Consider the following 16345-nt stretch of genomic DNA (forward strand, 5'->3'; position numbering starts at 1 on the left):
TCATACAAGTGAGAGGTTTAGCGCTATAAAACCAGGTTCAATCCACCATTTTCTACATTTGAAAATGCCTTTACCAAGTCAGGAATATGACAGTTGTTGTCCATTCGTTTGATGTGTTTTGTCATTTGATTTTGCCATGTGATTAGGGACTTTCCGATTGAATTTTCCTCGGAGTTCAGTATTTTTGTGATTTTACTTTTTTCAAGATGTTGTTATTTGATTTAAAGGATATATCGACAAGGTATAAATTGCCGCAATGTTATATAACATGTATAAGTAGAGTTGCCAAACGAAAATTAACGCTTTCATACACCTTAAAGGGGCATTAGCTACGAGATATATTCTATCATTAGTGAAAGTGAAATAGTGTAATGATAATTTACTTTTAACAGCCAAAATAAGTTTAAAACATTGCAAGTGAATAATCAAAAATCATTGAATCCGTATTCATGTGACCTTCAATGTTACCCCTGAATTTGTCACGGGTTACGCAAGTATTCAGCTATCAAAAGGAAAAGAATGTCAACATTGAAAGTAAAACAATGGTGATCCAACTGATTCAATCTACACAAAAATCATTCTTATACAGGTAAGAACGATGATAAACATACTTTTTATCCCACAATATGAAATCAAACAGAATAAGAAATGAGGTGAATCTGACGTGAATTTCACGTGAGATTCTTGTGAAATTCCTGTGAGCAAAATTTGCCTGTGTAATAGCGTAGATACTTCAATTGGTTGGGTTAAAGATATTTCAGTACACACATTTTGATTGTCATGTAATTTTGCTTATTTCTGTTTGTAGCACCATACACAGCATCAACAAGACCGCAAACAATTAAAAAAGGAGCCAAGACAGCCCATGATAGTTACAAGTCAAAGCCACCATTAAACGACAGGCACTGCACAGGTATATTTTTCATGTCATCTCACTCTAATTTATTGTAATGCAATTTCTACATAAAACTCTCTCCGAACGACGAACTAACAAGAATCTAATTCATGTTGTTGTTTTTTTTAAATAGTTGTAAAGTCATTTTACGGAACACGCATCATTCGAATATTTAATGCTGGGAGGTGATCCAATTCCTCAGTATATAGCATATATATTAATGAAATAGTATCTTTTTCTAAATCAGTCTTTGCAGAAGTCTTTGATTAAGAAATGCACCAAAACCGTTAGTGGTATTTACAAGTGAACATCGTTCTGGACAAGAAAGCAGTCTGAAGGTATGTTTTAAGTTGTCATATAACAACCATATATAATGTTGTCTTTACGTTGCTTCATTACACATATTATATCACCTTCGAAGGTAGTAGATGAGCTTATTAACAAGTGTTAAGAGCATACGATACAGTAGCACAGTCGGAAAGCAAGCCCTTAGAAGCGACCGTTGTTGCTACTTTCTTAACTCTTTCAGTGCCAGGGAATATTTCGAAATTTTCCTTTTACTGCCAAGCTTGTTTTTTTCTAAAGTACACAAGAATACTTGCCGTCAGTGACGATAACAATAACGTCGCGTCATAAGATTTTGCGTAAAAGGGTACGACGTCTTTCAGTGATTGAATTTGCATGGCAATTTTGAGAAGTTTTGCTTCCGTATACGTAGAAGTAAATTGTACTTTTTCGGTAATAATTTTATTAAAAATCTCAGGTGCATAGGTAGGGTTTTACTTTTTTATTTCTTTTTAAATTCGAAGAGATGGTTCCACAGCGCTCAAACAAACAGTTGATAGTTGAGCTTCCTCACGGGGTTTTTGATTATGTGATTACTTGGACGTTTTTTAGTGATTATTTGATTACCAGACCAAATATTTCATGATTATTTGATTATTTGATAATCTAGGAGTGTATTTTCATACGCCCGTTTACGGGACGTATTATGGTATACCGTTGTATGTCCGTCCGTCCGTCGTTAACATATCGGATATTACCTCAAAAACGCTTTAACCAATTTGCATAAAACTTTGGTGAATTGTTAATATCTATTGACGTTAGCTCCCTTTCTTTTTTTATGAATTTTAGATTTTACGTTTCCGAGTTATGGGGTTGTATTATAAAGAAATTTACCAAATCAAAAACTATTATCTTCGAATTGTGCTGTAAAAAAAGTTTTCATAAAATTTTGATTGTGAAAAATAAAAGCGCCAAAATCAAGAGAACTAATTAATAATAAAACACCGTATTTGTTCACTCTGCGGTCTTTTTTTTTTTTTTTTACAGCAGATATATTTTTTTTATTTTTTGAAAGAGAGAATGTATAGATGGATGCAATTTAGAAATTCGATTTAAAATGCACATGTATCCTTTCGTTCGTATTTTATATATAATTGGCAGTGATTGGGGTTAAATTCTGGTAAACTTTACATTAATTAAACAGAGAAATTCGACATTTTTCTGCGATTAAAAAACCAATAAATAAAGTTTTTTATGACTGCATAAAAAGGACACTTTATATCATATTTACTTTGATATTCTAAAAGAAAACTTGCATTCACTGTCTTTTCTCGCTATTGGAGAAAAACAGATTTTTCCTATATACATTGAACAACACAAATGAAGCACCGCTTCTTTCCATACATAGCAATTTTTTATAAAATATAATCTTAAAATGAATCCCCGGGTCTTAAGAGAAATTTCATTTTTGTGGCGACAATGTGGATTTCAACCAAACAATAGTCAAAAATCAAAAGTAAGTTATTTTAAAATTGGTCATTACCGGAAAATAAGATCAAAATTTTTACATCGTACTAATTTTAATTGTTTTAGGTTCCCAAACGATATGATCTTTTTAATTCTAATGTCAAATTAGAGTTTGACCCCAATTTCACGGTCCACTGAACATAGAAAATGATAGTGCGAGTGGGGAATCCGTGTAGTGTGGACATTTTTTTCATTTTTCATTTTTGTGTTGACAAATTTATTTTTTTTTAGAACTTTTTGTTGATGTTGATGACCCCAGTAACATTGTGTAAATTTTTGGACTCATTTCAAGCACTTATAAAGCAGTCATAGATTTGGCTGATATGATCATAGGTAGATGTACTTGGGGACAGAACGATTTTTTTTTACCTTCCCCTATTTTCCAAAAAATATATACATCAGTAACAGCTGTGGATAGTAAACATGATAATAAATAGCAAATACAAGTTATTTATAGTATATTTATCATTTTATGTTCTTATAATACAGACAAAACGCGAAAATAATTAAAACTAATAGAAAATGATAAAATAATGGATTTTGGAAAAAAGGGAGAGGGCAAAAAAAAATTGTCCTGTCCCCAAGTACCTATGGATATGATGACAGAGAGTTATAATGATGAACGAAAAACTTTAAAAGTATGGAAAAAGGTAGTTTTTTAATCTTACGCACTGTATGGTTATCAATGCATACATATTATACCAATAAAATACATCGGATAACCTTAAACTGTCAAGATTAGCTTTCATGCAACAGCTTATTGAGGATCTCGCCAAAGACCACATGATGCAAAGAAACGAAAATCAAGACAATTTAGACAAAATAAGAATAAAAATGGAATAAGGAAGTTGCCCGGTCATCGAGAAAAAGACTGTGATGTATGTTCAGACAGGAATGGTTACGGGGTCGAAGGAGGAGAAGGACAGTGTGTCGAGTATGCAGTAAGGGGGTGCGCCGGGATTGTAAAGATAATCATTAGTGTGTTGAATCTTGATTAAAAATATATTATTTATTTCTGATTTAAAAAAAAACGTTTTTATTGTAATACCAGGTATCGTTTTAAAATGGAGAAGTGAGAACATAAGACAACCCACCACACCTACATGAATAAATGATTGATAATGCATCAAATCCCCATCCCCTCCCATAAACTAAGATGGCTCTGTAGGATCACGACAAGCACTTTAATTACTTTACTTTACTTTTCCCTAGAATGTATTTTTAATTAATTTTTCGGTTATTCTGGTATCTGGTATATAGGCTTCTTGTTTGTTTGATAATTCCATAATTCGGATCTGGACCACTACTGAAGATTCATTATTAGATGAAACGTGCACATACTGTGCAACAAAATTGGTATCAGTAATTAAAATTTCGACTGCTATCATTAATGAGTGTAACTTCTCTATTTCTTTAATATGATTTTTTTTATATAAAACAAAACAGAAAAATCAGCAGAAAGTCCTCAAAATGAAAACAAATTGAAATAATTTATATATATACTCTATAAAAGTATGGCCGACGCAACTAAAACGAAAATTTGAAAGCACTTTGTATGCATAACGTAACTTTTTGTTACGGCACAGTTCTTCATCTGTGTAGCCACTCCCATAGTACACAAAAGAGGCAACGTCAATGAAGCCTATTGTTCGACGTAAGGAAAAAAACATCGGCCGAAAATCGGCCCGTGGCAGTCAACGTAGTATTTACAAATCGGCCTAAAATCGGCCCGTGGCACAGAAAACGTTAAGTAGACTGGTTCTCTGTCCTTTATCTGTTTGGCTAGGCTGGTTCTATCCCTTTGCCATGTGATTAGGGACTTTCCGATTGGATTTTCCTCGGAGTTCAGTATTTTTGTGATTTTACTTTTTGCAACATATACCTTTGTTATCTGTCAGAGCCAAACAGATAAAGGACAGAGAACCAGTCTAACAAAGGTATATGTTGCAAGGGAGAGGACCAGCCTACTTTCTTAAGACAACAATGGGACTGATATTAAAGCCCGCCATTCTAAAATTGCGTTAATTTCGCGGAAAAACTAAATTGGCGGCAATTTGAAAATTTTTCTTTTTTCTGTTTCATACTTGCCATAGGAGTCAGAAATACATGTCATACATGTTTTTCTATCTTTTAAGCATTGTCTGTTATTTTTTCTTCTTTTTTCACAGATAAACAAAGATTATATATAATCTATAAATAAATCATACGTATCTCAAAGTTAAAAAAAATATTTCAAGTCTAACGTTCTGTCACCATTTAGGAAACCCCGTTTGAACTTAATTCCGAAAAGAAAGACATTTTTTGACATTGTAGTTTTTTATAGTCTTACACATCGATGTCAACATGCATCTGAGCAGAAAGTACACACATTTAGTGTGTTTGTTTGAAAAAGTAATGGCGAGTTCAGCTGTTAATTTGACTGGATTAATTATTTCTTTAAGTGAAATGTTTGATGTTAACTAAAACAATAAGGTAAGGAAATTTTTATACTGTCTGTGCACAACATTGAATTTAAGATGTCTAGGAAAAATCATTCATTGTTATTATTATTTTTTGTGATGAAGGAATCCTGCATAAAGTTAATGCAAATATTACATGTACAATGGTTACATAAAAGTCTTGTCCTTTGAACTTAAAACAATCTCTTTCAGACTTGCATTTTTAATCACTCTTATTTAAAGCATTTTCATAATTACCTGAAGTGTATGGCAAGCCAAAGTGGACAAAAAGAGCTATTTTCTGATATTAGAAAATCATTTTCTTATATTAGATAATCATTTTCTTACATTGGAAAATCATTTTTTTGTGTTAGAAAATCATTTTCGTATATTAGAAAATCCTTTTTTAATATTAAAAAATCATTTTTTAATATTAAAAAATCATTTTCTAATATAAGAAAATGATTTTTTAATATTAAAAAAGAAAAACACTATTTCTTAATATTAGAAAATGAATTTCTAATATTAGAAAATCAATTTCTAATATTAGAAAATCAATTTCTAATATTAGAAAAAAAAATTCTAATATTAGTAATATTAGAAAATCAATTTCTTATATTAGAAAATGATTTTCTAATATCAAAAAAATGATTTTCTAATATTAAGAAATCATTTTCTAATATTAAGAAATCACTTTTTAATATTAAAAAGTGTCGCATTTCTTTATATTAGAAATTCATTTTCTAATATAAGAAAATGATTTTTTAATATTAGAAATTCATTTTTTAATATAAGAAATTGATTTTCAAATATAAGAAAACCATTTTCTAATATCAGAAATTGATTTTCTAATATTAGAAAATCATTTTCTAATATTAGAAATTGATTTTCTAATATTAGAAATTCATTTTCTAATATTAGAAATTCATTTTCTAATATTAGAAATTCATTTTCTAATATTAGAAATTCATTTTCTAATATTAAGAAATAGTGTTTTTCTTTTTTAATATTAATAAATCATTTTCTTATATTAGAAAATGATTTTTTAATATTAAAAAATGATTTTCTAATATAAAAAAAACATTTTCTAATATTAGAAATTGATTTTATAATATTAGAAATTGATTTTCTAATATTAGAAATTGATTTTCTAATATTAGAAAGTGATTTTTTAATATTAGAAAATGATTTTTTGATATTAAAAAATAGCTCTTTTTGTCCACTTTGGCTTGCCATAGAAGTGTGACTTACTTGCATTTATGGTCTAGAAACATATTGACTTAGCACTCAGAAACTGCCCTGAAATACTTTTAATATGCATAGTTATTTTTTTTTTTAAATAGAAGAAGAAAAATATGAGATCGAATCTTTCTCGTTGTTATTTATTCGCAAGTTCATGATTATAAACCATTTTTAACAATAATCATTTTTTGGTTTAGGCTTTTTTTTTTTATAATTTGAGTCCATTCAGTAGAACTTGCATGGAATCAATGAGACAAAATTTATTGTTATATTTAGTTTAATTATACCTAAACAGATTGCAAACCAATGTCTTTTATTTCAAATTATGAAGAATTTACATTGAGAATACTTTGATTATTATTTCTTTTAAATGTATATGAAAAAGGTAGAATCATGTATCAGTATTGAAAAGGGAATTCATTTTAACCATGTGACCTGTCTAGATCCAGTATTTATGCACATTTTGGCTATCCCTGGTCTTTATGTAGTAGAAATTTATTTCTGTGTTGATACTATTTGGTTACAGCAGTAAAAATATTTACCAAAATATTAGAGTAACTCTTGTAATAATATATTATGGCACAGAGTAACACTTACTGTAATATTAAAGCCATATTTCATTTCTGAAACAGTTCCAACTGTTTTAAAAATAATAAAATGTGTTCTGATTGTTTTACATATGTCTGTAGTATCAAAATATATTTAGCAAACAGATAATTAATTATTTTAATAATATTCACTTGTAAATAACAGCATATGGTGCTTAATATATATACATGATATAATAGTACAAATAAGTTTGTACATGAAAAGTTTCAACAAAGGGACGTAACTCGTAAATTACTATCGGAACCGCTTCGTCAAAAATATCAACACATCGAAGTGGCACATTTGCGTATTACAGCGTATTAAGTGGCACAAATTTGACACGGGCCAGTTTATAAAAAGCCTCATCACATATTTTAAATTCAGCATAGGTTCACCAGAAGTTAAGAAAGAAATTTCAACTGATGTGTTGAAAAAAAATTGACGCGACAAGTGACGACCTGGGGTTTGAAGGCTTCGTATTCTAATTCAGTACGCTTAATCAAAACAATTTGTATGTTAGAACTTCTAAAAAATATACACAGTTGGCATTTGTAACGTACAGCATGCTTTGAATTCATTTGATATGACATTTTGGAGGAAACAGACTCATTTCAGTTGAAGAAAAAATGACAAAAAATGCCCAAATATGGTAGTCACATGACTTCCATTGTTGCTTTAAGAAATGGGGTCAAACCGGGGTCAAACCGGGGTCAGTTTTCCGACTGAGCAGGGGCAGGTGATAACGATTTCAAAACTTTCCGTGTTGTTTTCGCGACGTTGTTAATCAGAACGTTGCAATTTCGCGATGTTTCTAATAAGAACGATCACATTTCGGGACGTCTCTTTAGAGGTTTAGATGTATAATAGTCACATTTGCGGAAAATCCACTGACGTCATCAATCCGGTTGCGCGAATTTGAAAAAAGTACCTGCTATGAAAAGCGTCTATATGACGAGAATTGTTATATTTATTCATTAATAATGAAGTCAACAGTATTATCTAAAAATGTAAAAAAAATCAAATCCACATTTATAATTTTTTATGTGTTTTTTTTTTTTAATTTCATACTGTATAGAAAATGAACAAAAAAATATGTAGATAATAATACGTCAATGAGACAGAAACCCAACTACACACAAAGTCCAATAAGTAAATTAGATATCAACGTACTGTCTTGATCAATATATAGTATCTACACCATTTGGCAAGCTCGGCTAAATTGTATGGAAAATTGTCATTGTACGGTTAAATTTAACAGAGATTATTAACAAAATAGAATCATGCAATTTTATGCTCTAATATCGACTGCTGTACTTCCTATGAATTGTTATACTACACCGTAATGGACTATTGAGACAATTGTGACATGAATTTGCACGAAACAGCTCTAAATATTCACTTTTTAAACATGTTCAGAGTAGTTTCTAAGATAACCCTAGTTAATATGGGTATGGTTGCGCATACATATAATATCTATAGAGTATGCTGTTAGTTTTCTCGTTTGAATTGTTTCACATTTTTCATGTCAGGGCCTTTTATAGCGGACTATATACGGTGTTGGTGTTTTTTTTATTGTTGAAAGCCGTACGGTGACTTTTTATTGCTTTATCTTCGTCATTTGAACTACAGTGGGTAGTTGTCTTATTGGCAATCATACCAAATGTCCTTATTTTTATATTATCCCACTTACTTTATAATTTTTTTTCACATTTTGTCATGTCGTTGCCTTTTGAATAATTAAAACTATGTCCAAGCGGTGTTGTCTACATATATATATTATAGGACTAATGTCGGACTGAGATGCAAATTAATTCTTTTATCAGACTAATCTTTTTTGTTTCCGAACATTTCTCAAAGTAACTTACTAGAATACTTTTTAAGATGATATTTCTTGATTATGAAGAAGATTCTGTCCAAGTGTTGTAATATTTCATAAAGGCTAATATCTTATGCTATTTTACGAGTTACCAGCATTATAAATTTTGATGATTAATTTCGTTGCTTTGGAAAAACCCCTTGCCTTTACCACTGAACTAGACTGCGTAGTCGTGTACAGCGGGAATGATTTCACGACGTTATCGCGATTAAAACTTATTTCAACGTAATTTTACTGGACGTTTGCCATTGAAAAATCAAGATTTATGGTTTTATTGAAAAAACAATCACATGGACCTAGTTTTTTCTTTTGCAATCAATCAAGTACTGTTTCAAGAACGCTCCGCCAAAATATTTATAAAAAATCAACGATAGAATTATTTCTACACTTCTGTGTAGACTCACAAATATTATCAATTTCTTTATTTCACTAATAATAATATAAATTCAGGAAATAATTATTGGGTTAAACCTTAAACTTGTTACAGCATGCTGTTGCCATGGATCAAGGGAACATTTTACAAAAAAACCCGGTTAAATTATGACTGTTCGTTCAAAAGTATTGCTACTTTTCTTAAAAGTCTTTAATTATGAAATTTTCAGGATTTTTCTTCAAATATGCAAATTTTGAACCAAAATATCTCAAAAAGTAAGTCATGAAGGTATATTTTTCTGTGCATATTTCAAAAGTGCACATTCAGATTTACCTTCTATCAAAACGTCAAGACAAAATCAACGAGGGATCTCTATTGTATAGTATGCCCTTAAGCATCACATACTATTTGTCCGATTGGTGCTAACATTTATATATACATGTATCTTCGAACAATTTGATAATTCATAATGACCGACAGCCCAGCCTTAATTTGTTTATAATATAATAATAATAATAATAATAATAAATTCTTTATTTAAAGAGAGTAACTCAATTAGAAGTAGTCTAATTTTCATTGAGGCCCTCAAACAAAATACATGTATACAGTTAACATTCATACATTCGATTCATACATTAAAATACAATATGTATTACTAGTATATACACAATTCAATCATTCAAACATACAAATGGCAATAAATGGCAATAATTGGTAAAGTTTTGATTAAATTTTCTTAAACACTTTCGGAAAACGTAACTTGCATGAGAGAAAGAAGAGGTATAACTAGACTAAGTATTCAAAGTAATTTGAACATGCGTGTTTGAACCGATTTGAAAGTTTTAGTTTTCGTATTACATTTTAAGGCCTAGTGAGTTGACTAACTGAAAACACTGCAAAATCGTCTATTAACACAACAATAACAGCATTTTAACGCCCGTACATTAAATCATATACCTTGATTGAACAAAGCTGCCATTTGCAAGTACACTGATTTTTACCTACTTTTGGTCGACAGCTGGAATACAGAAAACAAGCTATTTGCATGAGGAAATCGCCGTATACATAAGTTTGCAATATACATAACGTTTCATTACCCTCTAATTGTCGGAGGAAAGTTATGGGACTATTCAGCATACGAGATTGAGACACGTTAAATGCCATTTAAACAGACAATCGTACATGCGTAAACATATGTTCATACTGATGAGGGATCTTTTTTAGACAAAACAAATAAAGAAAGACGTTATTGCTGCCATTGAAATTGGATACACCCATTCCGGATATGTCTTTTGTTTGGGAAAACAGTATGCTGTGAAGGGAGTAGGTCTATATTGTCCCAACTGGGAAGCAAGAGACAAAGGCGTAGTTACCTTTAAAACTTCAACGGCGATTTTGTTCCCACCTGATAAATCTATCCATAGTATTGGCTACGAAGCAGAGGAATATATCAGCAGAATTCAAAGTGAATCAGATTCTGAAAAATGGTTCTTTTTCAAAAACTTCATGGTGGAGTTTTATAAACTCAAGGTAAATACGTATATGCTAGTTTATGAATATAAATCCTTACTAAAGGTAAATTAATATTTGTTTTGAAAGTAAACTATTTCTTTGGAAGACAGTCTACGCAAAATGTATATTCATTATTTGTTGAACTGAATGTGATTTTGAGCTTGACATACACACCTTTATTTTGTAATACTGTGTAATATTGTTACCCTAATCTGTCTAATTTTTTTTCAATGTGGTGTTGGGATGGATGTCTTATGCCGTATATCATACATATTTTCCATTTCTATTCATATTCTGCCGTTATCTGATTATGTAGTAGTATTACACAGAGTACATTCTAAAATTGTATATCGGTAAAATGTGAAGCGTTAACCTTATAATGTTTTATAATTTAAAATTACACATTTTATAATCATATCGCGCCGAAAATAACACGAAAATGCATAATCAGATTACGGAGTAGTTTGTGTGGAAATAATTTTCAACACGTTCATGTTCCTACGAATACAGTAACAAATATAGAGTTCACATTTGCTCATAAACTAAACTTCTCTTAGTTTTATTGTGTGTCAAATAGATTGTTTTATATAAATATTAAGATGTGGTATGAGTGCCAATGAGACAACTCTCCGTTCAAGTACATTGTATAAAGATTAAACAATTATAGGTCAACGTATGGCTTTCAACACGGAGCCTTGGCTCACGCCGAACAGCAAGCTATATATGACTAGTGTAAAACATTTCAAATAGGAAAACCAACGGTCTAATATACTAGTATACATAAAAAACGAGAAACACTTATCAACAGGTTCCTGTGTAATGTCGCTTGACGTTTAGTGTGAAAGGTTATAATAAGGACATTAAAACCATAGTATTTTATACTACTTTGACTAGATCGAGGAAGATTTTATTCATCTGCAGGAAATAGTGAGGACGATGTATGTCCCTTTATTCGCTAAAACACCAGTTATTCTGTCTTTGATATCATTAGAACTCATGTTTAGCTAGATCAAACTTCCATGAAATGCATGCATAGGTTAGCTGTGCTGCAGAAATGTTGAATCCCTGAACATCACTTATCAGACAGTGAAATCCGTTGCCTACGCGGCGTTTCCCTTTTGATTCGTGGGATATATACATACGAAGCACAGTCCACTTGGAAGGTGGACATTAACCTCGATGACTCGTGTGATGTGCATGCTACGCTTTCTAAATAATGAAGAACTGCAAGTTTCCATAAATATGAAAAAATCTGACCGTAGTCCACACATACTCATAACCAATGGTAGTCCCAATCCCCACTCCTTTCATTCTTTTCTTTGCTCATTTTGGTATTTTCTCTCTGTATGTTTAAAGAATACAGATGTTGAAGATTTCAAGATAAAAGATTTCTGCCAAAATAATGTTACAATGAAAGCAGTCGATGTAATATCTAGCTTTATTAACCAAATGAAAGACAAACTGATGAATAAATTAGCAAGACAGCAACTAGGGTACAACGACAATGATATACAGTAGATGTTAACAACACCTGGGACTTTGGAACCTTTACTCCAGCTTATGAACACCACCGCTATAAAGGTATTTATTGAATGTATTTTAAAAGCTATGTTCTAACTTTTGAAATTACTAAAAGCCCTTACAACGAAATATTTATTTTACGGAATGATTTCAGATTTTGTATGATCACCTACACGTAAGTGCAGTATATAAAATTTTTGATGACAGTAAACCGTCATAAAATAAGGTTTTGTTTATACGAAAGATACACGAAACTATTTGTAAATCCCTTCACATTTCTTAAACGAAGCGATGAGAACAAATGAATGGAAGTAAAGTATATTTTTCCTTTTTTATCAGGCACTATAAATATTCAATAGAAAATATATATGTTTGACTCGGAAGTCCAATTGGGACGCTGATGTGCGAAGGTCACGCTTAAGTGCGTTGTTGTGTTGAAGTGCGATGGTCCGTTCGGCGATGTGCGATGTTCTTTATAACGCGTGATGGCTAGTTTTATACCGACAGTTGTTCAATTATTAGGCCTATGAGAAGTAGATTTTTTTATTGCAAGTAGATTAATTTTCATTCATTATTGTCTTTGTGTGTCCTTAGTTACAGTTGTAAACTAAGTAAGAGATCGTCATCTCTGATTTTTAGCATGCCTGTGAACATAATTTGCGTTAATTTATGCTAACGTAATTCATATTAAGTGTAGTGATTGGAAGTAAGTACGGAACGGATGTGAGCTCTGCGCCGGAGATTGGACTCCTGATGGCTTAGGGCATACGATACAGTTTCGATCCCATTGTGATTATTTGACGAAAATTTGCATACAAACTATTTTTCACCAGGTCAATTCAAATATGTAATCAAAAATATACCTTCATGTGCTAAATTTAGAGAACGGCGTCGAAACTTAGACATTTACCTAAAATTTCGGTTTCTTGGAAACTTTTGATAGACATATTACACTGTTTTGTTTAAAAATATTAACACATGCGGATTTTGTAAAACGATTTCGGATATCTTCTTTACAAAAGTTTTTAAAACAATTCCTTGGAAATAATTCATTTTTATTAAATTTTCAAGATTTAAGAAAAAACCCTGCATTTTTTGCTATATATTTATCTAATTAAAACAAAAAAATATCGGTTTCACAAAAAGTGGATTAAATAATCCTAATACAATATTTATTAAAATATCATTTTAAAAAAGAGGGGTCCATGTACTCGTTTTCAAGGTAATGATTAAAATCACTCGAAAAATGCATCTTTTCCCCGATATGTTGCAGTTTGACGTCGCGAAAAAAAAAGTTTATGTTAGCAACGTCATTACCTCCACTGTATCGTATGGTCATAAGGTAGCACACCCCAGTTAGGTGTGTAGTTTCGCATTTTGGCCCTTTCGCATTTTTGGATAGCTAAAAATTTAAGTAGACTTCATAGTGGTTTATAGGAACATCAAGATTGTGTAATGTATGTATTATGGGCTGTTTTCTGTATGACAGTCCGTACTTTCATACCCATTGGTCCGGCAATTATTGTAATGTTGTTTTTTTTTCAACTTTTTGTTGCACGAACTTTGTGATTAAATTTTACAAAATGATGAGGCGAAATCACCAATGTTTTATTTGATTTCTTTTGTAGATAAGGGTCAACAGTTTCAGAAAAGGTATTACTCAAAGGCATTAAAATTCCAGGTTAAAACAAATTTTTAGGGTGATTTTGTTACATTTTCATGCCCCTTTTTACAATGTTTTGTGGTAAATAAATGCAAAATGCAGAATGTTGCCATGGATACACAAAAAAGGAATTAAATTTCACCATTTTAACTTTTGAAAATCAAATCTATGAAGATACTGATTACATACATATACGCATGGTTGACACAAACAGTTGGCTTAATGTATTAGAAAGCCAGGAATAGAAGATGTTTAAACATTTTGTGGTTAATTTTCATTTTGTTTTCTAATTGTGGAGTGCTACCTAAGATAGACATGTGAATCAAAACAGGAACTTTCGGGGAGCTTGTATAATGATAAATGTCAATGTAATTTTAATGTCGATGTAAATATATTACAGGCTGGTATCAAACATTATCAGTTAACTCTTGTACACGGTCCCGAAGCTGAGCTAATGTATCATCGGACATTTACATGTTCACCATCTACATTTGGCGAAGAACAGATAGCGCCACTGCCAAAATTCTACAGGTCTTTAGTAGTACATTTAGGAGGTAAGTATGTTACTACGCTTGCTAAAAAAATGTATTCAGTTGCTGTTGTCGCGCCCTTATTTGTAAGTGTTTTGCGGACACTGATCAGTTCTATGCAATGATTAAATAAATGTGACTACACATATACTTTTGTATACTTTTGTCTGTCCTTTTGGTCGTTACTCAATTTTTTCCCCACTGAAATTGTCAGTTCGTTTTCGACTTAGCAGTTTGATTATCTTTTGGTATCTTTCGCCTCTCTTCTATGCCTGTTTGTTTTGTTCACACATTGTTGTCAATATAATGGAATTTTATGCCACTGTCATACAAGTGAGAGGTTTAGCTAGCTATAAAACCAGGTTTAATCCACCATTTTCTACATAAGAAAATGCCTGTCCCAAGTCAGGAATATGCCAGTTGTTATCCATTCGTTTGATGTGTTTGGGCTTTTGATTTTGCCATTTGATTAGGGACTTTTCATTTCTAATTTTCCTCGGAGTTCGGTATTTTTGTGAATTTAGTTTCTTATACACATTTTTTGGCATTCAAAGGGTTGTAAATAAACTCATCATAGATACCAGGATTGAAATTTGGTATTTGCGCCAGACGCATGTTTCGTCTACAAAAGACTCATCAGTGACGCTCGAATCAAAAAAGTTAAAAAGGCCAAATAAAGTACGAAGTTGCAGAGCATTGAGGACCAAAAATTCCTAAAAAGTTTTGCCAAATACAATAATAGCTATTAATGGTGATTTTTACTGTGTTTAAAAACTAGATAAAAAAATTTTGGCATACATAATAAATAAGCATCATTCAACAGTTTACATCGTTTTCTCTCTTTCCGTTTCAGGTGAAGCTATCAACCTGACTGTTGTAGAAGTTAAGGAAAAGAAAACAAATATCCTCGAGACAATTTTCAATACAAAGGAAAGCGCAAAACAAGAGTTCTTTAGATTTTTAACGCGCTTATTTGGAGGGGACGTTTTGACGTATTTAAGACAGTATCATCTATTGGACTATTCTGAGTTTTTTCATAATTTTGAAAAGAAAATGAGATATTTCGAGGCAGACAAAGTAGTAACTGTTCGAGTTCCTCCTAAATGGTACGATGCATATGAAGAATTTACAGGTGACACACTGACTAATTCAATAAATTATACAGCATTCAAAGAAGCAGTGGCATTTCAGAATGATAAAATAAGGATAAGTCCAGAGTTATTCCAAACGTTTTACAAAGATGCTACGGAATGTACTATTAAAGTGGTAAAAATTACTTTAGAACAGCAGTCAGGAATCGACATATTATTTATAGCAGGTGACCATGTAGACCACGTGTTTGTAAATACACTGAAGAAACGATAACGGCTCATAGGATTGTTGTTTCAAAGAATCCGGCGCGTGTTGTTTTGAAAGGATCTGTTTTATATGAGATCATGGAATAAAAGTAAACCTTTCCAAATAAATAAAAAACAGTAAGACAGAATAATTCTTTTTAAAATAAGATGTGGTATGATTGCCATTGAGGCAACTATTCAACAGTGACCAAAAAACGTAAAAGGTTAGCCACTTAAGGTCCGTCGTCGACAGCTTTCAACAATGAGCAAAACCCTTACCGCATAGCAAATTATAAAATGCCCAAACATAACAAATTGTAAAACAATTCAAATGAGAAAACCAACGGCCTGATGTATGTATGAAACAACAAACGCAAATCAAATATGATATATTATAGTTATACATGTAAATGACAACCACTGAATTACAGGTCCCCGACTTGGGATTGGCATACACAGAAGTGGCAGGGCTAAACATGTCTGCGTGAACATTAAAGGCTATTGAAATATTTACGTAATATACTCCGTCTTTTTATAGAGAATCAAACTATGTCTTTT

At 31.4% G+C, this 16345-nt stretch overlaps 2 protein-coding genes across 2 annotated transcripts; both read left to right on the plus strand.

Annotated features, from left to right (window-relative positions):
* The first annotated feature begins 542 nt into the window (after positions 1-542).
* On the plus strand, positions 543-12282 carry LOC127736719 (uncharacterized). The gene is made up of 4 exons (XM_052247303.1): positions 543-589; positions 1167-1233; positions 10449-10754; positions 12093-12282. Exons 1-4 carry the CDS (start codon positions 543-545, stop codon positions 12252-12254), a joined length of 582 nt encoding a protein of 193 aa, XP_052103263.1. The 3' UTR covers positions 12255-12282.
* Positions 12283-12292: 10 nt separating this feature from the next.
* On the plus strand, positions 12293-15896 carry LOC127736732 (uncharacterized). Its single transcript, XM_052247315.1, has 3 exons — positions 12293-12317; positions 14321-14474; positions 15304-15896. The coding sequence occupies exons 1-3, from the start codon at positions 12297-12299 to the stop codon at positions 15813-15815; spliced, it is 687 nt and encodes a 228-aa protein (XP_052103275.1). The 5' UTR covers positions 12293-12296; the 3' UTR covers positions 15816-15896.
* Positions 15897-16345: the final 449 nt, after the last annotated feature.

The sequence above is a fragment of the Mytilus californianus genome, unplaced genomic scaffold (assembly GCF_021869535.1).
Source record: "Mytilus californianus isolate M0D057914Y unplaced genomic scaffold, xbMytCali1.0.p SCAF_36, whole genome shotgun sequence".
Classification (NCBI taxonomy): domain Eukaryota; kingdom Metazoa; phylum Mollusca; class Bivalvia; order Mytilida; family Mytilidae; genus Mytilus; species Mytilus californianus.